General features: G+C 37.1%; 3 protein-coding genes across 3 annotated transcripts; all 3 read left to right on the forward strand.

Moving 5' to 3' along the window:
* The first annotated feature begins 704 nt into the window (after positions 1–704).
* Positions 705–1649, forward strand: LOC128596474 (olfactory receptor 6N1-like). Its single transcript, XM_053606092.1, has one exon. The coding sequence runs from the start codon at positions 705–707 to the stop codon at positions 1647–1649; it is 945 nt and encodes a 314-aa protein (XP_053462067.1).
* Positions 1650–12544: 10895 nt separating this feature from the next.
* Positions 12545–14648, forward strand: LOC128597272 (SNW domain-containing protein 1). Its single transcript, XM_053607514.1, has one exon. It carries the CDS (start codon positions 12550–12552, stop codon positions 14158–14160), a length of 1611 nt encoding a protein of 536 aa, XP_053463489.1. The 5' UTR covers positions 12545–12549; the 3' UTR covers positions 14161–14648.
* Positions 14649–20191: 5543 nt separating this feature from the next.
* On the forward strand, positions 20192–21142 carry LOC128595452 (olfactory receptor 6N2). The gene has a single exon (XM_053604068.1). It carries the CDS (start codon positions 20192–20194, stop codon positions 21140–21142), a length of 951 nt encoding a protein of 316 aa, XP_053460043.1.
* The last annotated feature ends 310 nt before the right edge of the window (positions 21143–21452 follow it).

Raw genomic sequence — 21452 nt, forward strand, 5'->3', positions numbered from 1 at the left:
AGTCCCTTTCTAGTATTACTGTAGTTCTTCTTGCCTGGGGGTCCTGAATTCAGGGTCTTTCCCATTAAGAATTTCTGGCACATGTCTCTTTTCATGATCATCTTTTAAAAGGCATGGAGTATCTTCTTGGTAAATTGTCATTGGGCACCAGGACCCAAGATTTCAAGACTGGTCTTAGAGCTTGGGCATCTCTTTCATTTCCTGTTTCTTCTTCTAGTATTTACTGGAATAATCCATAAACCCTAGATAGGCTTCCTGAAAGAGGCCTCAACTGCAACTTTCAGGGGATCTTTTCTCCCTTCTGCTTAGCCCAGTACTTCCTGTTATTTTATCATTGGAAACTGTAGGTGGGACAGTGGTAAGAATTTTCTCCCTTTCCTGTTATTTGACAGTAAAGCAGAGGAGAAATCAAATTACTTGAGTCTCTGGAGCCCAATATTATAACACAAAAAAGAATTAGAACAGGATCAGGAGCCTTGTTTCTAGTGCTAGCTCTGTCACCAGCAGGCTATGACATGTGCTCAATCATTTCTGCCTTTGGAACTACAGCTTCTCCATTGCAAGTGAGGGGCATTGATCAGATAATGTCCAAGTTGTTTCCAGATGCTCACATTGATGTCTTTATCACTAGGAAAATTTTCTGAATCAAGAAATAGGCTTGAAGTAGTTCATATGCTATCTTTGCCATTTTTTTTCTAGGAATCATGAATTATGTCAACCATACCTGGACCCAGAGTTTCATCCTTGTTGGTTTCACTACCACTGCAACCTTACGTCCATTTGCCTTCTTGGGGACCCTGTGTATCTATCTCCTTACTCTTGCAGGGAACATGTTCATTATTTTCCTGGTTCAGGCAGATTCTGGACTGTCCACACCCATGTACTTTTTTATCAGTGTCCTCTCTTTTGTAGAGGTCTGGTATGTCAGCATCACAGTGCCCACACTGCTGCATACCTTACTCCATGGGTGTTCGCCTATCTCATCAGCTGCGTGCTTCATCCAGCTGTATGTCTTCCATTCCTTAGGCATGACTGAGTGCTACTTGTTGGGTGTCATGGCACTGGACCGCTACCTTGCCATCTGCCGCCCACTCCACTACCATGCACTCATGAGTAGACAGGTGCAGTTATGGCTAGCTGGAGCCACATGGGTGGCTGGTTTCTCAGCTGCACTTGTGCCATCCAGCCTTACTGCCACTCTGCCTTTCTGCCTGAAGAAGGTGGCTCATTACTTTTGTGACTTGGCACCACTAATGCGGTTGGCATGTGTGGACACAGGCTGGCACGCACGAATCTATGGGGCAGTGATTGGTATAGCCACTGGGTGCAACTTTGTGTTCATTTTGGGACTCTATGGAGGCATCCTGAAAGCTGTGCTAAAACTACCCTCAGCTGCCAGTCGTGCCAAGGCCTTCTCCACCTGTTCCTCTCATGTGACTGTGGTGGCACTGTTCTATGCTTCTGCCTTTGCTGTATACGTAGGGTCCCCTGGGAGTCGACCCGAGGGCACTGACAAGCTCATTGCCTTAGTTTATGCCCTTCTTACTCCTTTTCTCAATCCCATCATCTATAGCCTTCGCAACAAGGAAGTGAAGGAGGCTGTGAGGAGAGTTAGTGAAAATATTGGGACTGTTTTGAGGGAACTCTGATGCTCTCATTCATGACAATCTACCTTCTTGGTAACTGTGAGAATCAGCTGGTTGGTGAATCAATAATCTGGTCAGAGTCAAAGTAAATACCAATAAAGGAATCAGTAAGATTATAAGTCAAACATGTTGCTCACACCCACTTGTGAGTTAATCAGAGTTGAAAGACACAGAAAGAAAGAAGTTATGGTCTCAAATTCTACCCCATTCTAGTGGGGGAAGAAATGCCACAAAGGAGGTAAAACAGGGGCACAGATCAAGTGTTTTGGGTGAATTTAGACTTAGAGGTACAGTGTGGCATGGAAAGAGAGAAGAAAAACTAAATCCAGGTGTGGCAGCTTTAGTTATGATAGGATTCCTGGAGAAGGGCTAAGAGGGTAGAAAACAAGGTTGGCAGCAAGGAGACTGTGTAGCTCATGTAAAGTTTCAGATGTGGAACAGCAAGCCATGGGCAGAAATCTTACCAGCATATGGAATACACTGATTCTGGGTTAACATGGGACTAGAGGTAACTTAGTGGAGGAAAGAGTTGTCAGGCTGGTGGCTGAAAGCTAGAGTACTTTCTTATGGGACAAGAGGAGGGTATTGGAGATGAGGATGTTGTCTCAGTTGTATTCCAATATCAAGGGATACACCTTAAAACAATCTAAAGCATACATTAAAAAAGAAGCAACAAACAAATGGAAAAACTTGTAAATCTTATATATAAAGTGTACATACAAAGTAGAATAGAGAGTAAAAATAGGAAATAGAGATAAAAACTCTGATCATATCCTATCACCTCTTTCTTCCCTAGGGCCCCTACCATTTCCTCTGCTGAGCAGAATTTTAAAATTAACTTAAGTTCAACCTCTTTACTTTAATGATGTGTGAAGTTAGGGCCAAACACCTGCAGATAATTGTTGAGAAAAACAGGGCCAAAACCTTGGCAAAGAGTAGGTACTGAATGGGTCTCATGTACTCTCCATTTTCCTCATTAATACATATTTCACCAGTAAAAATCAAATCAATTATTTTTTGTATGTCTGCCTCATGCCAAAACAGTAATAGCGGCTTTCAACTATTTTTAATTTAATCTTCATAATATCCTGCTGAAGGAGAGAGAAATCTCCCAGTATTTACATAGAAAAACTGGAAAGATTTTTGGACTTACTATAGAGAGATATAAATTCAACACTAGACCCACTCCAGCGGGCTGGAAGGCTTTGGCAAGACTTTCTCAGCCTCATTCTCTGTCTGCAATGTAAGAGGATGGTAGGGAGGTGAGAGCTCCCATTTCTTCTTGCTTAGGGAGTTTTGATTCTATGACTGGAACATCTTTTACAGAAAGCAGGAACTGAATGAAGTAGGCCCAGGTTGGTAAGATCTGCATAGACACAGCAGAAAGGGAAAGGTGTTGTTACAAAATCAAATTTTGCCTCTTTTTTTTTTTTTTTTTTTTGCCTATGTGATCTTGGCAAAAATACCTAACTTCTCTGTGACCTAAATTGTGTTTTCCCTAAAAAGTCTATAACAAAATGTTCTATAGTTGACTTAAATAACACCTACTATGAATTCAGTAAATAAGTTAGTTTCATTATCCAAGAGACGTGACAGGGGGTGAGTAGTGCATATAGTTGGAAGACTTTCTGATTTTGTTGAAACATTTATTCTACTCTTGTTGTATGACCTTATGCAATGCACTTACCTTCCCTCTTCCTCAGTTTTCTTATATGTAAATTGTGACAATAATGAGAACTTAAACACTATTTAAATATTAGTGATTATTACTTCAAAGTTTTTCTACATCCAATTTATATAATGGGGATACATAGCCGTCACAACACCCGGCTATTTTTGTTGTTGTTGTTGTTGTTTGTTTGTTTAGCAGGCCTGGGCTGGGTTCGAACCCACCAGCCCTGGAGTATGTGGCCGGTGCCCTAACCACTGAGGTACAGGCACCCAGCCACAGATCATATTTTTATTATATGTGGGGTCAATAGTCTTGGTAACACTCCAAATGAAGCCTTCCTTTCTGACCCAAGTGTCCAAAGTCATATTGGCAAAACCTGAGGAGTATTTCCTGCTTTCATGCTGTTTTCTTAAATGCAAGGTGCAATATTTTATTCTGCTGTCCTGCTAAGGGCTTTTTCTCCATTTGTACCTCACTTCACACAGATTACTCTTTTTGGAGGAAAGTTATGGGCACAACAACAGCTCCATTTTTTTCCTGTGGTGGCAACACTAAAGAGTGACTTGAAACTACTTATCCTTGAAATGGCTTGGGTTGCATTAACAAATATAATGATAAGAATTATTGTGACATAATGATAGAATTAATTATTAATTGTACATATTTACGGAGTCTAAACTGTGTGGTGAACACGAAGTACTTACAATCTCATTTTGGAGACATTAAGTTGCCTTCTAACAACTCAAGGCAGCCTGTGCATAGCACATTGCTATTGATTTCAATCACAGCATGTGGTGTTCATTCAGATTTGAACAAATAAATGAATGAATGAACTCTTGAGAGCAAATGAGTATGATAAAGATTGAGCGTCCCTCCTACAACTCCACCTGAAGGTGAGCTCTTTCTTAGATCCATTCCTAACGCCAAACATCCCTTGCCTTTCGTTCTGTGATTGTTCCTCTCTTGAAACCTTGTTAGGTTTTTCCCTTTAGAATGAATATACAGGTTAGATCCTCCTTAGTGGAGAGCTTTCCGATAAATATAACACACATGTGTGCCAACTTACTGTGTTTCCACCCCTGTCACATACAAACATATGCTTTGAATGGTCAGATAGGAGCCAAGGGAACTGGAATCCCTGGACTGGTTGTCTCTGGCAGAAAGCAGACTTCCTTTTCACCTCAGTGTGCCCTACAAATTCATTACCTTTTACAAGGGCTATCACACACACACACACAGAGTCACACACACACACAAATACTTGAGAAGCAGCACCTTGGTGAGTGACACATGGGGGTAAATGCCCAAGGACAACCTGAATTTTAGCCAATTCTTCTACTTGGAAGCCTGAATAGTGACTGTAGCCATATGGACAATAAGAAGCCAGTCTGAAAGGCAGCATAATCGAAGCATTCATACTATACTAGCATCAAGGCTAGCATTCTGTAATGTAGGATGTGTACAGTCTGTAGCCTAAACTCAAGTAAGTTGGAGAGCAAAAGGAGAGTCATTAATGTACCCTCATACACCAGACATAAACTAGAGCTGTCATAAGCAAAGAAGGACATACACCACAATACTATGTATATCACCTCAGCTGCATAGTGTTTTTTGTAAATACCTTATTTTCTTCAATAAATGATGCACTTACAGGGTTCAAAAAAACAAACAAACAAAAAAAAGCAATCTAGGGCAGCGCCTGTGGCTCAAGGAGCAGGGCGCCAGTCCCATATGCCGGAGGTGGTGGGTTCAAACCCAGCCCCGGCCAAAAACCAAAAAAAAAAAAAAAAAAAAAAGTATAAAAAAAAAAAAAAGCAATCTAAACAGGTTTGTATAAGAAGATAAGAAGCCTGGCTCCAATTCCTCAACCTGTCTGTTGCTTTTTACTTTGCCCTAATGGATCACCTTTAATAGATTTTCTGTAAACTTACAGTGTTTCTATATGCATAATCCAAAAGATATGAATATTTTATAATTCTTTATTCTTATAGATATGGCCCCGTGCTATATAATTTGTCTTCACTTTTCTTCTTCTTAAGAATAAATCTTAGAGATTTCCCCATGTGATTGCAGAGAGTACCATCTCATTTTAAAAAGTAGTTTTGTAGTATTTCATTGTGTGTTTAATTTAACTGACCCTCTTGTGAAGGACTCTTGTGTTGAATCCAGTATTTGACCATTAAAACCAGAACTATGTATTTCATATATGTGCATACATATTTATAGAGGTGGGATACCTGGGTATTGGTAATTTGGGCAAATATTCTTAAATGTTCATGCTACGTGGGTAAATATTCCTAGATTTTTCTAAAAAGAATTATGTTATTTTTTTCTCTCACCAACAATGGATGCAATTTTTTTTCCTCATTGCAACTTTGATAAAGCATGTTTCCAAAACTTTTGGATCTTTGTAAATATGAAGATTAAGAAATGATATTTCGGCTCAGTGCCCGTATCATAGTGAATAGGGTCACAGCCACATACACTGAAGTTGGTGGGTTTGAACCCAGCCCAGGCCAGCAAAACAGCAATGATAAATACAACAAAAAAATAGCTGGGCATTGTGGTGGGCACTTATAGTCCCAGATACTCAGGAGGCTGAGACAAGAGAATCATTTAAGCCCAAGAGTTTGAGGTTTCTATGAGCTGTGATGCCACGGCACTCTACCAAGGGCAACATAGTAAAACTCTGTCTCAAAAAAAAAAAAATGACATTTCATTTCATGCTAGTTTTATGTTACAAATTTATCTTATTATGGTATGACATTGAAATCTTTTATTATATTTTAAACAACTTACATTTTTAACATAATTGACAGATTTGAAGATGTGTCTCCCTGACTCCACAGTAAACATCTTAAGGAAATGGACAGTAGTTTATACATCTTTTTTTTTTTCCCTACTTCTTAAAATAAGGCCTGGTGCACAAAAGATGTTCAAAAACACATTAAATAAATAAATTATTGTGATTTTCCATATTCCTCATATTATTCTAGTTGTACTTGATAACCTTTAAATCATACTCCACAGATTAGAAACAATTCTACACTTTCTTTGGAATCAAAAAAGAATCCAAATAGTCAAAGCCATCTTAAGTAAAAAGAACAAATTTGGAGGCATCGCGTTACCAGACTTCAAACAATATCACAAGCCTATAGTAACTAAAACAGCATGGTATTTATATACAAATAGAGATATACACCAATAGAAAAGAACATAGAACTTAGATGTAAAACCATGTACCTATAACTGAGTTATCTTTGACAAAGCAGGCCACATTATACACTGAGGAAAATAAACCTTACACAATAAATGGTGCTAGGAAAAGTGGATACCCATATGCAGAAAAACGAAGCAGGATTTCACCTCTCACCACACATATAATTAATCATGAATAAAAGACTTAAATCTGAGGCATAACACCTTAAAAATTCTATAGGAAAATATAGAGAAAACTCTTCTAGGTATCAGCCTAGGCAAGAATTTATGACTAAGACACCAATGTCAACTTTCATAACAACAAAAATTAATAATTGGGAGAATAATTTAACTGAAAAGCTTATGCACAACTAAGAAAACAATCAAGATAGCAAATAGATAATCTACATAATGGAACAAATATTTGCAAGGTACACATCTGATAAAAGGGTAATATCATAATTAACAAAGAACTCAAGCAAATCAATAAGAAAAAATCAAAACAATCCTATTAAAAAGTGGGCAAAAGACATGAATACAAGCTTCTCAAAAAATGGTAGACAAATGGCATATATATATATATAGAGAGAGAGAAACACTCCATGTTTCTAATCATCAGAAAAATGTAAATTAAGACCACAATGAGATATCACCTTACCCCAATTAGAATCGCTTTTATTTAGAAGTCCAAAGACAATAGATGCTGTCTGAATGCAAAGAGAAAGGTGCATTTATACACTGTTGGTGGGACTGTAAAATAGTACAATCCTTGTGGAAACTAATATGGAGATGCTGCAACACAAAGTAAGCTTACCATTCGGTCCAGCAATCCACAATTGGGTACCTACCCAAAGAAACAGACTTTTCATCAAAGGCAGCTGCACTTCAATGTTTATTGCAGCACAGTCCACAATGACAAAAATGCGGAATTAATCCAATTTCCCATCAATTCATGAGTGAATTAAAAAATGTGGTATATGTATACCAGGGAGTACTACTCAGTCATATAAAAAGATATATGGCATCAGTATGAATGGAACTGGGGATCATTCTCTTAAGTATCTCAAGAATGGGAAAAAAAGGGGCGGCACCTGTGGCTCAGTGAGTAGGGCGCCGGCCCCAGATGCCGAGGGTGGCGGGTTCAAACCCAGCCCCGGCCAAACTGCAACAAAAAAATAGCCGGGCGTTGTGGCGGGCGCCTGTAGTCCCAGCTGCTCGGGAGGCTGAGGCAGGAGAATCGCGTAAGCCCAAGATTAGAGGTTGCTGTGAGCCGTGTGACGCCACGGCACTCTACCCGAGGGCGGTACAGTGAGACTCTGTCTCTACAAAAAAAAAAAAAAAAAAAAAAAAGAATGGGAAAAAAAAAACAAAACACCGCATATATTCACTACTGAATTGGAACTAACCAGTGTACTCAGATGAAAACAAAACAGTGGAAATCAACCAGCAGAGAGAGATGTAAGAGAGCAGTGAAAATCTACCTAATGAGAACAATGAACATTATTTGGGTGATAGGCACCCGTATAGCAGGTCCTCAAGCATTACAAATTGATCCACATAATCTAAAACATTGAATTGCCTTAATATTTTGAAATTAAAGCAAGTTTATGTGGCAAAGTTTATGTGGCAAGGTGAAAATGAGGTAGTACCATTCCATTTTACCATTTGGTCTCTAATTTTTGTTTTTCTTTAGCTAAAGCAAAAGCCTGTGGCATTGAACACCATGCAGCAGAAGAGACAAGGGAATGCAGTTTCAGTGAATCATAAACTGCCTCTAGGGGTCTATCTTTTCCATAAAGCAATTCCTATCTGTAGAGAACATGGACTGCTATGGAGATTTAGAAGGATTCCCTGATCAGAATTTCTGTTTTTAGCCTCCTACAATCTCTATTCACCTTTCCAGGAGTAGAACTGGTCTTCATACTTCACAGAACCATCCCATGCTCTTGCTACTTCCACGGTCCCTGGTTACACAAGTATTTATGATTGCATGGACATACTATTTGTATGATTGACTATTCTGTGTCCATTTCCTCATTAAATCTCCTGCAGGAAAAAAATGCATAACTGTTTTTCCAAATTCATTCAGTAAGTAGACTCTGAACTCAATCCAAAATTTTTAATCTTACTGTAAAAGAAGAAAGAAACACAACATTTTAAAAAGCAAGAGGGTCTTTACTGTCTTTATTATCACTGACAACTATAGGTTTTTGTAGAACCTGTAAATAAACATAGCAATTAACCCACATGGGAGCTTTTTCTTAAATTACTTTTGGCTTAAAGGTAGGCTAGCAAGAGAAAATCTTCATGATTCTAAGAGCCTGTAGAATCATTATTGGGAAAGTATATGATGTATTCAGTCAAAAAAGTAAAAAAACAACTTAATGAACAAGTCACAAAATATTTTTAAAATTTTCCCAGACATTTATTAGTTTTGGAAAAAATGAGGCTTAACAAATCACCTGGAATCTTTTCAGGTTAAACTGAACAATTCATAAATATTTTTATATTAAGGAGAGTGGATATCTCAGATCTATTATGGGGTCTAGCATTCTGTGTTTTAATAAATCTTGAGATAATTTGGGCACATAGTAAGGTCTGTGAACTGCTAATCTAATCTGATGATGAGACTGAAGGAGGAACTGTGCCTATGTAGCCCAATTCTCTCCTCTGTCCTCCTGGGGAGCCACCTGCTTGTGTGTGTGATCTGCTCTGCTCTCTGCCATGAGATGAAAGGAGGTCTGCAATTTTCTGTGCTGCATAGAAGAGCCAGGAGACAAATTAACACATCCACTATCACAGTAAGATGTTGGAAGCCCCCCACAAGTAATTAAAATGCCGATCAATCATAAATAAAGGTATAAAAGATTTGAAGAGAATAATTAACGAAACCCACCTACTGAAGATACATAGAATACAGATGACTCTTTCAGACTCAAGTGGGATTAAATAAATGCTAGGCCATAAAACCAGTCTCTACCACAGTTGAGAAAATTAATAATATTAATATAACATAGATCTCTGCTTCTAATAATTAAATTAGAAACAAATAACTCAATGATAAATTTAACATGCTAATGTATTTGATATTCAAAAAAACCACTTTTGAACAACAAAAACGTCAAAAATTATCAGGGAAGATAGAAAAGAGAGCAGAATAATGATAAAAATCGTAATTTTAAAAGTTAGAATAAAGCTGAAGGGTTCCATAGAACTTTCTAGTCCAAAATGTTTACATTATAAAAAATTTCCAGAATTAATTATCTAAACATTCAGACTGAGAAATTAGAAAAATAATATTAGGAGGAAATAGCACAAAGAAAACAAGAATAAATCTGAGAGCAGAAATTAATATCACAGAAATAAATATACAACAAAAATTATATATCAATCAAAACTTTGGTTTCTAGAAAAAAAATCAAAATTCACTCTTTTTTTTCTTTTTTGAGACAATGTCTTGTTCTATTACCCAGGCTGGAGTGCAGTGGCTTTGTTACCTCAGATTCCTTAATTCAAACAACTCTCCTACCTCAGCTTCCTGAGTAACTGAGACTAATGGTGCAAGCCAACATGCCCAGTTAATTTTTCTATTTTTTATAGAGATAGAATCTTGCTCTTGCTCCAGCTGGTTTCCAACTCTTGATCTCAAGCAATCCTCCCACCTTGGCTTCCCAAAGTGCTAAGATTATAGGCATGATCCACTGCTCCAGCCTAAAACAAACTCTTGACAAGGCAATAAAGAACAAGAGGAAGAGAGAAATAAATATAAAAATGATTAAGAATATGAAACTGGTATGAGTACAAATACAAAAATTTTAATATGATAAAATGGTATTATTAGTAAATGTATGCCATTTAATTAAAATTTTCTGGATTCTTTTGTAGAAACATTGAAAGTTAGCAATATCAACATCAAAAACAAAAGGAAATTTGAATAATATTTAATTAAAAGTTAAAAATACTACTAGAAAGAAAACATTAAGCCCAGAATACTTAATAAGTGAGTTTTATCAAATATTGAAGGAAAACTTAATCCTCATTTTTATAAAAATTCTTCAAAGAATAGCAATAGTTGAAGTACAGCTCAATAATGAATTTTGTGAAATAAGCCTATTACTGGTATCAAAATGAACAAAATAATTACTATAAAAATTAGAAGACAATATCATCCATTAATATGCATGCACAATTCTACCTCCAAATAATCCTAGACCAAGCAAGTGATCTGTATTTGAGTTTGAATTATCTCAAAAACGTAAAATTGATTTAATATTTGAAGTGTGAATGATGTAATTTATAAAATTAACAAATTCAATAGAAAAGCCATGATTCTCATTTGGTGAAGGAATGGAAAGGCAATTAGGCACCATTCATAATTTAAAAAATTGAGGAACAATAACAAGACTACAGATTATAAGAAATGTTCTTGTTCTAATAAAGGGCACCCTTTAAAATGATGTAGCAGATTTAATGTAAAGTATGAAAAGCATGTCTTTCAAGACCAAAAATGAAACAAGATTAATAGCTAAAATAACTTCCAAATAAAAAATAAATAAATAAATAAATAAAATAACTTCCATTTAATGAAGTACTGGAGAGGTATGACCCATCACCAAATGTAGAGCAGGAGCAAGCTAGCCATAATTCCTCCCCCATGGAAAAGCCCAATTAAATATACAGCCTGCAGAATGTCACAGCAACGCTCTAGAGCCCAAATATAAGTATGAGACTGTTCCTAAGGCCATAGAAAAGTGAAAAACTACAGATGGAAAATAATGAGACATTAAATCTGTGACACCTTTCCTTCATAAGCCAGGCACTAAGTATTTGGAAAATGTCCCCCAACTCACAGTTACTACAGTAGAAAAAGTGAGATTGAGATGGAAAACTGGCTTTCAAACATTTTAGAGTTCCCTGGCAAGAGACTGCTTCAATTCACATGAAACATTAAGAGCACCTAAAGAAAAAATATTATTTGAGGACAGAGGCAATGGTGGGTGGTGGGGGATGGGGACCTCTCATACCTTGAAAATGCAATGCTAAAGATGAGGATCACCTGAGCTTATATCACCATCTAGTGCTGAAAAGGAGACAGTGACCTAGCAAAAAAGATACTCAACAGGTAAAATTGCACAGAAATCCCTAAGGGAACATATGCGAGGAAGGAAGGAAAAAAGGAAGGAAGGAAGGAAGGGAGGGAGGGAGGGAGGGAGACTGGAATAAATTTTTCAATGTGAAGACATAAGCATATACCCACAAAAAAAAAAAAATAGCAAAATTAGAATTAGAATTAGTTTTGAAAGTATATTACTTGGAACATTAATTTTTAATTCAAATTCTTAATATGTTGTTTATATTATTGCATCCTCATTTATAAGTGAAGTATGTTTGTAATTTCCCTTTATAATAATATATTTTTTCCAATTTTAATATCAGGTATATTCAGATGAAGTAGAATGATTTTGAAGTATTTCTTCTTTTTATATTGTCTATAAGATTTGGCATGATCTGTTTTTGAAAATTATCTTCTATTTTTATTTATAAATATTAGTTGTCTATTTTTTGAGACTTTGGGAAAAAAAAAAAAAGAAGTTAACTGATGACTCCATACTGAACCTCGGAGGCAAAGTATTCTATGATAGACATACTCTACTCTGACAATGTGAATGTTACTTTTTTTGCATTATTATTATTATTACTGCTTAATGTTTCATTGCAGCAATCGTCTGATTTCTTTTCTGAATATATTTATCTTCATTCGTTCTTTACGAGGTTTTTGTTTCAGGTCCTTATGTTAAAGATTGTTATTGTTATTAAATGTTAAGCCTTTTTAATTTTGTGAAGGCAAAGAGTGGAAACCAAATAAACACATGCATATATAGAGAAAATAAAAAATAATAATAGCAAACAAGGAACCATGACCTCCTCAAATAAACAAAGCAAGGAGTCAGTGACTGACTTAATGAGACTGATGGATGAGCTTCCTGATTAAGAATTCAAAATAGCAGTTTTAAGAAAACTCAGGGGAAGAAGATGGCGCTCACCAGCTTTTTACCTGCACCTACTCAGCTGTCTCAGGACCAGCTTGAGGCTGAAGAAAAAGCAAGATCCCAGAGATCACGGCAGACCTCACTGGTCTCTTCCCGAAGAGAACCTCCCCCATACGGATACCGGAAAGGCTGGATACCTCGGTTATTAGAGGATTTTGGAGATGGAGGTGCTTTTCCAGAAATCCATGTGGCCCAGTATCCATTGGATATGGGACGAAAGAAAAAAATGTCAAATGCTTTGGCCATTCAGGTGGATCCTGAAGGGAAGATTAAGTATGATGCAATTGCCCGACAAGGACAGTCAAAAGACAAGGTCATTTATAGCAAATACACTGACCTGGTTCCAAAGGAGGTTATGAATGCAGATGATCCAGACTTACAGAGACCTGATGAAGACGCTATTAAAGAGATAACAGAAAAGACCAGGGTAGCCTTAGAAAAATCTGTATCACAGAAGGTTGCTGCAGCCATGCCAGTTCGAGCAGCTGATAAACTGGCTCCTGCTCAATATATCCGATATACACCATCTCAACAAGGAGTAGCTTTCAATTCTGGAGCTAAACAGAGGGTTATTCGCATGGTAGAAATGCAGAAAGACCCAATGGAGCCTCCAAGATTCAAGATCAATAAGAAAATTCCTCGAGGACCACCTTCCCCTCCTGCACCTGTCATGCATTCTCCTAGCCGAAAGATGACTGTAAAAGAACAACAAGAGTGGAAGATTCCTCCTTGTATTTCTAACTGGAAAAATGCAAAGGGTTATACAATTCCATTAGACAAACGTCTAGCTGCTGATGGACGAGGACTACAGACGGTACACATAAATGAAAATTTTGCCAAACTGGCTGAAGCTCTCTATATTGCTGATCGGAAGGCTCGTGAAGCTGTGGAAATGCGTGCCCAAGTAGAGAGAAAAATGGCCCAGAAAGAAAAGGAGAAACATGAAGAGAAACTTAGAGAAATGGCCCAGAAAGCCAGAGAGAGGAGAGCTGGGATCAAAACCCATGTGGAAAAAGAGGATGGAGAGGCACGTGAGAGGGATGAAATCCGGCACGATAGACGAAAAGAGAGACAGCATGACCGGAATCTTTCCAGGGCAGCTCCTGATAAGAGGTCAAAACTGCAGAGAAATGAAAATCGGGATATCAGCGAAGTCATTGCTCTTGGTGTGCCCAATCCTCGGACTTCCAGTGAAGTTCAGTATGACCAAAGGCTCTTCAACCAATCCAAGGGCATGGATAGTGGGTTTGCAGGTGGAGAAGATGAAATTTACAATGTTTATGATCAAGCATGGAGAGGTGGTAAAGATATGGCCCAGAGTATTTATAGGCCCAGTAAAAATCTGGACAAGGATATGTATGGTGATGACCTAGAAGCCAGAATAAAGACCAACAGATTTGTTCCGGACAAGGAGTTTTCTGGTTCAGACCGTAGGCAGAGAGGCAGAGAAGGACCAGTTCAGTTTGAGGAAGATCCTTTCGGCTTGGACAAGTTTTTGGAAGAAGCTAAACAGCATGGTGGCTCTAAAAGACCCTCAGATAGCAGCCGCCCCAAGGAACATGAGCATGAAGGCAAGAAAAGGAGGAAGGAGTAGAAACATGTCTCTTCAAAATAAATGAACTATTATCCATAACCCTAATGATGCAATTCTTAAGGGGAACACTTTGTAAATGGTCAGGATAAAAACCAAATCTGGGTGCCAGATCCCAGCACTACTTTTTATTATGGAAGAAAGGGGGGAAATAGAAAAATCTACTTTGAATTAGTTTTTTTAAAGAGTGGGTTGTGTTTGTGCTTCTCCTGCCTTTCGGCATTTATAGAACATACTGCCCCACATATAAAGTTAAGACCACTTTTGTGTGACAGTAGTATGGGGCTAATATTTTGTGTACAAACTGCTTATGAATACAGTTACCCCAACCATGATGAGTAGAAGGACATTCACATATTGGAACTGTCCTGCCAAATGACTTTCCCCCCCTACTGTGCTCTGTTTTAATTTGGAGTGGGGAATGTAAGCTCTTGCTTGGTACAACTATTGTTTCAAATAAAACCATTTAGACAAAAAAAAAAAAAAAAAAAGAAAACTCAGGTAATCTCCCAAGAAGCAAAGAAAATAAATTCACAAATGTATTATTGATGTAATAATAATAATAAGTTATTATTTCAAAGAAATAAATTGATGTAATAATAATAAATTTAACAGAAATCCCAGAACTGGGAAACACATTTGATGAACTGAAATATCTACTAGAGGCTCCCGAAAGACAAATCAATCAGAGGAAAGAGTAGTGTGTGAAAGACAGACATTTGAAAATATATAGTCAGATGAAAAAGAAACAAACAAAAAGAATAAAATGAAAGAAAGATCACCTATAAGACACAGAAAATTAACTTAAAAGACCAAACCTTGGTGTTCAAGAGGGAGCTGAGTAAGATCAAGGGTTAAAGTTTTATTCAAAGAAATAATAATAAAAACCTTTCCAATGCTTGAGAAAAATGTAAATATCAAGGTACAGGAAGGCGAGAGACCACCAAACAGAATCTTATTTAATACATACACACCGGTGATAGAATTTGGCAGCGAACCCATCTTGTCCAGGGCTTTTTGGTGTTGTTGCTGTTGTTTATTACTGTTACTGTTTGGATCTCACTCTTTGTTATTGGTCTGTTCAAGAGTTCTTTTTCTTTCTTTCAAAAGCTTGGGAGATTTTGTGTTTCCAGGAACTTCTCCCTTTCCTCTGTGTTCTCTGTTTTATGCACATAGAAGTTATATAGTACTTATGGATGATTTTTTTTTTTAATTTCTGCATTATCAGTTTGACTGTTACCTTTTTTATTTCTGATTGAGCCTTTTTGGCTCCTTTCTGTTCTTGGTTAATCTAGCAAGAGATTTGTTAATTTTGTTTGCCTTTCAAAGCATAAACTTTTAATTTTGTTAATGCTTTGCATTATTTTTTTTTCCAGTTCATTCAGTTCTGCTCTGGACTTTATTATTTCTTCTCTTTTTCTGGCTTTGGATTTAGTTTGTTCTTTCTTTTCTTCTTTCTCGAGGTATGACGTCAGCTTGTTAATTTGTAATCTTTTTGTGTCTTTGACGTAGGCATTTAAGACTCTAAAATTTCTCCTGAGGATTGTTTTTGCTCTGTGCCCTAGATTTGGATAGCTCATAATCTCTTTGTCATTCATTTCAAAATTTTTTTTGATTTCCATCTTAATTTCTTTCTTGACTTAGGTAATTATTCAGCAGAAGGCTATTAAATTTCCATGACTTTATGTAGAAGTGTTTCTCTTGAGATTAATTTCTAGTTTTATTACACTGTGGTTTGAGAAGACACCTGGTATGTATAGTATGATTTGCTTTTTTTTTTTTTTTTTTTGCAGTTTTGGCCAGGGCTGGGCTTGAACCTGCCACCCCCAGTATATGGGCCCAGCATCCTACTCCTTGAGCCACAGGCAAAGCCCTATGATTTGATTTTTTAGAATTTTTTTGAGACCTGTTTTGTGACCTAAGATATGGCCAGTCTTGTATAATGCCCCATGTGCTTCTGAGAAGAATGTGCAATCAATTCTGTAAATGCTGCTAAGTCCATTTGATTTAGAGTTTGGTTAAAGTCCATTGTTCGTATATTTTATGCTTCGATAATTTGTGAAGCTCTAACATTGGGGTGTTGAGGTCTTTGGAGATTTATTTTTTTTCTTAGCTCTAACAAATTTGTTTTATCTATCTGTGAGCTCCTGTGTTAAATGCATATATATTTAGGACTCTATGTCTTCTTGTTGAATTGTTCTCTTTATCATTATATTATGAGCCACTTTGTCCTTCTTTACATTTATTGACTTAAAGTCAATTTTATCTGATATAAGAGTGGCTACATCTGGTCTCTTTTGATTTCCATTTGCATGGAGTATTTTTTCCCATACTTTCATGTTGAATCTCTGTGCATCCTTGTGGTTTAAATGAGTTTCCTGAAGACCGTGGGTATTTAGGTTGTGTTTTTTTTTCATCATTCAGCCATCATATGTCTTTTGAGAGGAGCTTTTATTCCATTAACATTAATTTCAATTGATAGCATTGATATGTGAGATGCTGGTCTGTTCATTATGTTGTGTTGAGTCATCCCCTATTAGTTTGTTTTATCACTTGTCTGATTGTTTTATAAGTTTTGTGAGTTTAGGGTTTTGTTTTGTTTTGTTTTTAGGTGGATTTACACTTGTGGGTATGCTGATTTGTGTATAGTACTATTCTGAGTATTTCATGCAGGGAAGGTTTAATCATGGCAAATTTGCTAAGTGTTTGCTTGTCTGGAAAAGATTTAATTTTTCCATCAGTGGTGAAACTTAGTTTTGAAGGATACAAAATTCTAGGCTGGCATGTATTATACTTAAGTAAATTGACATTTGGAAAAGAAATTGCCTGAAAAGATGAGAGGAAAGATAAAGCCTCTTTTGACTTCTGAACTGAGACAAGAAATTTAAGAGTGCGTGTGTTTATGAGAAGAGTGATGGTAGGATAAGAGTTATGTTTTAAGAGCCATAGCCCAAGGGTTTATATTAAGAAATCCCTAGAGATGAGGGGGTAGGAGTGGCAAGGAAGGGTCATGAGGTGGTGAGGTATCAAGCAAGCATTTGGGGAAAGGCTTCTTAAAGCACACCTCCCCAGGTGAGAGGCAAACTTGGCCCATCAAAGTACCCTCCAAGAAGCCTCTCCTGAGTCTTATTAATACTTGCCTCTGGGGCTGGGTTCTCTCCTATACATGTTTCCCTTGTGGCCTCAGTCATCCTAGCTTTGGGGACTCTGCCTTAGGGTGGTAAGACTCACTAAAGGGGAGAAAAGGCGCCTAGGTCCAGTTTCCATCTCCCACACATTCACTGAGCCTAGAAAACCAAGGCAGACACTGAATGATGTTCATTTATCACTAGATGAAAGGGTGACCATACTATCTGCACTAATCAAGGATCAGCAAGGTGGGATCAATGACAGGGGTTTTGAAAACAAATACTATTATGTAACCAGATTTTAAAAACCATCTTGTACATTGTCCTCTTGGTTTGATGCTTAAATTCACCCTACAGCAAAGAAATTGGCTAACTACAGCTTTGAAAATATTGGGAAATAAGAAGTTGTCCCATATGTTGCCACAGACTGGCTATGTGTTGGCACATACAATAGAAAGTGGGGATTTCTGGAAAAAAATTTGTTCATGCAATAGAGGCTATGACTAACAGATTCTAATGACATAGAAAGCAATTGAATTCACAGTTCTATGCTTATTGTTCCAGATATTATCAACAGCAGAGAAATATGCAAAAATTAATGAAGTACGTTTACTCTCAAAGATCTTAACAATTTAAGAAAAAGAAGGATGTGGTTTTAAAAAAAGTAATTCACTATGCTAAACGTAAATGTTATGAGGACATAGAAGAAGGAATAAATAACATTTTCTGGAGGAGTTAGAAAAGATTTCTCTAAAAAGTTAGCATTTGGCCTGGTTTTGACGGATGAGAAGCAGTTCCCAGATGGAGAAAAGAACAATGTGAACCAGAAGCAAATTTTCAGGATGGGCAAAGGTACCAGAAATGGGACAAAGCAAGGATTTCTGTGTTAATATATTTGTGTCAATTGGAGAGGTGAATGTACAGTCTCTGCAGAATAAAAGAGATTCAAGAAGGCTCTTAAATACTAATTGCTTTGAGTGAATTTAGTATTCTAAATTACCAAATCCAAAAGTTTATTTCTCCTACAGAGCATTTAGGTTTTGAAGGAATGTTAGAAGTTTAGTGGGTGGTTTGAGTTGGAAGGAAAATGGTTTAAATTAATTAGTTTGATTAAATAATACATTATTGAATGCTTTTAATGTGACAGCCATTATGGCAAGCATTAGCATGATGAAAATACCTTCTGGGGGCAAGACATGATTGCATGGCTTTACCTAACAAATGCAGTCAGTGTAACCTGGCTTATTGTACCCTCTATGAATCCCCAACAATTAAAAAAAAAAAAGAAATTATTTATTAAATAATATTGAATTTTTTGTAAAAATAACATAAAATTAACACTGGGGAAAAAAAAAAAGAAAAGAAGCAAGAGACTGTGGTTTTTCAGTATGAGTGGAACTGGATAGCCCTCCTCAAATGCAGTGTGATCTGCATAGGGTTTAGATCATAGGTGTGACTGATAGTGGCTACCATTTTTTGAATTTAAAGTTATTGCATGTTTTTTGTTGTTCTTTTCATTTCTTTCTTTCTTTTTTTTTTTTGCATCTGCTTCGCATTTTGCTTAAGAATAATTAGAATGAGACATGATTGCAAGAGGGACTTTACCTAACAATTGCAATCAGTGTAACCTGGCTTATTGTACCCTCAATGAATCCCCAACAATAAAAAAAAAAAAAGAATAATTAGAATGGGTGATAATACTTTACATCTGAAATTTTCCCAAGCAAGCTATGTATTCCTCACCTGTACTTATAAATTTGGTTTTTTGAAAATACAGAATTTATACTTACTTACACTTTATCACATTTATTTTTGAATATGCATTTTTACAAGAAATACATTAATCACCCCTCTCATCTTTTTATATCAGCACATCCACAAGGCAAATTCAACCCTTCATTTCTGAGCTTAAGGTCAGAATGTTAAATTTCAGTTATTTTTTAAAAAATCTATATATGACAATATCACTCCTTTATCAAAAATTTTTCAGTGATGTCCCACAATCTATTTAAATGAGGTCTCAAATTATTAGGTGACTTTCCAAGTGACTTACCATACAGGGAAATGTGTTTCCCTAACTCAGGCTGCCTGCTGCCCAGGAATTTCTTCTTGGCCTGAAATAGTTGTTTTCCTCTATCATCCAGTGAATTCTTACCCTTCTGGGAAAATTTAGCTCAAGGCTTCCACTAATTGTCCTTTTTCATTTATCTTGGTATGAGACCTGGGCCCTGTTTTTGGCAGTCTGCAGTGTCTTGACTTCACCAGTAGTGTTAAGACGACTGATTGATGTCCTGATTCCCCACAAGGTTGTGAGCATTCTGGTGGCAGAAGCTGTACTTTGTTGAATTTGGTATTCCTTTTGCCTGACTCATATATATTCAGTAAATGTTTATAGGTGAACTAAACATTAAGAAAAGACTTAGTACTACATTAATCTTATGCAATATTTATAATTTCAGATTTGACTAAAGGAAAGACTATTTCCTGGGGAGCGGGGACAGAATTTGGGTGGAAAGTCACATAGTATAGAAATAAACAACACAAAGTACATAAATTTAAATTTTGTTGCCATGAAATAGTGTCTAAACAAAATGGAAAAGTGTCATGACCTCTTTATTCTACTTCTGAGTTTTCTCATCTGTAAAGTAGACATAACAATGGTACTATCTCATTGGACTATAAAAATGAAATAAGATATTGAATGCAAAACACTTGCAAAAATGATGCATAGTAAGTACTAATAGGAGGTAGCTATTGTTATTTTTAGGGTAGTATTAATACTAGTAACAGCAATAGTAAAAATTAAAATGTTGCCTTTAAGTTAGGAGAAAGAGAAATGAAGTTCTGATTTGGATTTAACAATCTTTGCAACCTGTTTTTTTTTTCTTTCTTTATCTCAGCCTCTCATGGAACGACACAACCACTCAATCCTGGCTGAATTTGTGTTCCTGGGCTTCCCCAGTGTGAGACACATCAGGGGCTGGCTCTTTGTCCTGTTGCTGTTGGTATACCTATCCACCATATGCGGTAACATGCTCATATTCTTAGTCATACGACTGGATGCGGCCCTCCACACACCCATGTACCACTTTGTCAGTGTCCTCTCCTTTCTAGAGTTGTGGTATACAGCCACAACCATCCCCAAGATGCTAGCTAATCTTCTCAGTGAGAAGAGGACCATTTCTTTTGCAGGATGCCTTCTTCAGACCTATTTCTTCCACTCTCTGGGGGCCTCTGAATGCTACCTTCTTACAGCCATGGCCTATGACCGTTACCTGGCCATCTGCCAGCCCCTCCACTATCCTGCAATTATGACTGCTACACTGTGTGCCAAGATGGCTGTAGGATGTTGGACTTGTGGTTTCCTGTGTCCCATTTCTGAGGTCATCTTGGTTTCCCAGCTCCCTTTCTGTGGCTACAATGAAATCCAACACATCTTCTGTGACTTTCCACCTCTGCTGAGCTTGGCCTGCAAGGACACATCCACTAATATTGTGGTGGACTTTGCCATCAATGCCTTCATCATCCTTCTCACCTTCCTCTTTATCATGGTTTCTTATGGAAGAATCGTTGGGGCTGTACTGAAGATCAAAACAGCAGCAGGAAGAAAGAAGGCCTTTTCCACATGTGCCTCACATCTCATTGTGGTCCTCATCTTCTTCGGGAGCATCATCTTCATGTATGTGCGGTTAAGGAAGAGCTATTCACTGACTCTCGATTGGATGCTTGCTGTTGTTTACTCTGTGCTGACACCACTGGTCAACCCAGTTGTCTACAGTCTTCGTAACAAGGAACTCATTAAGGCCATCAAAAGGACCTTCCGGAAGGGGAGGAAGGCTAGTCCTATTCACCACTGACTTTCTTCCAAGGTCCTTCCTCCACCTCCTTGTTGACTTCATAAAAGTTCTACTTACTTTCGGCCTGGTCTTGGTTTGGTGGCAGGCTGCTTCTAGTCTGCCATTGTATCCCCAACCCTTTTACTTTTAATTTATCTAAGTTTTTATTTAAAGTGGATTTTATAGACAACATAATATGTGTTCATAGAATTTCTGACCAATCTGAAAAGCTTTCTTTTTAATTGGTATATTTAGACTATTTCTATTTAATGTAAGTACTAATACATTTAGATTGAACTCTATCATTTAGATAGCTACTTTCTCCTTGTTC

This window comes from Nycticebus coucang, chromosome 10, assembly GCF_027406575.1.
Source record: "Nycticebus coucang isolate mNycCou1 chromosome 10, mNycCou1.pri, whole genome shotgun sequence".
NCBI lineage: Eukaryota > Metazoa > Chordata > Mammalia > Primates > Lorisidae > Nycticebus > Nycticebus coucang.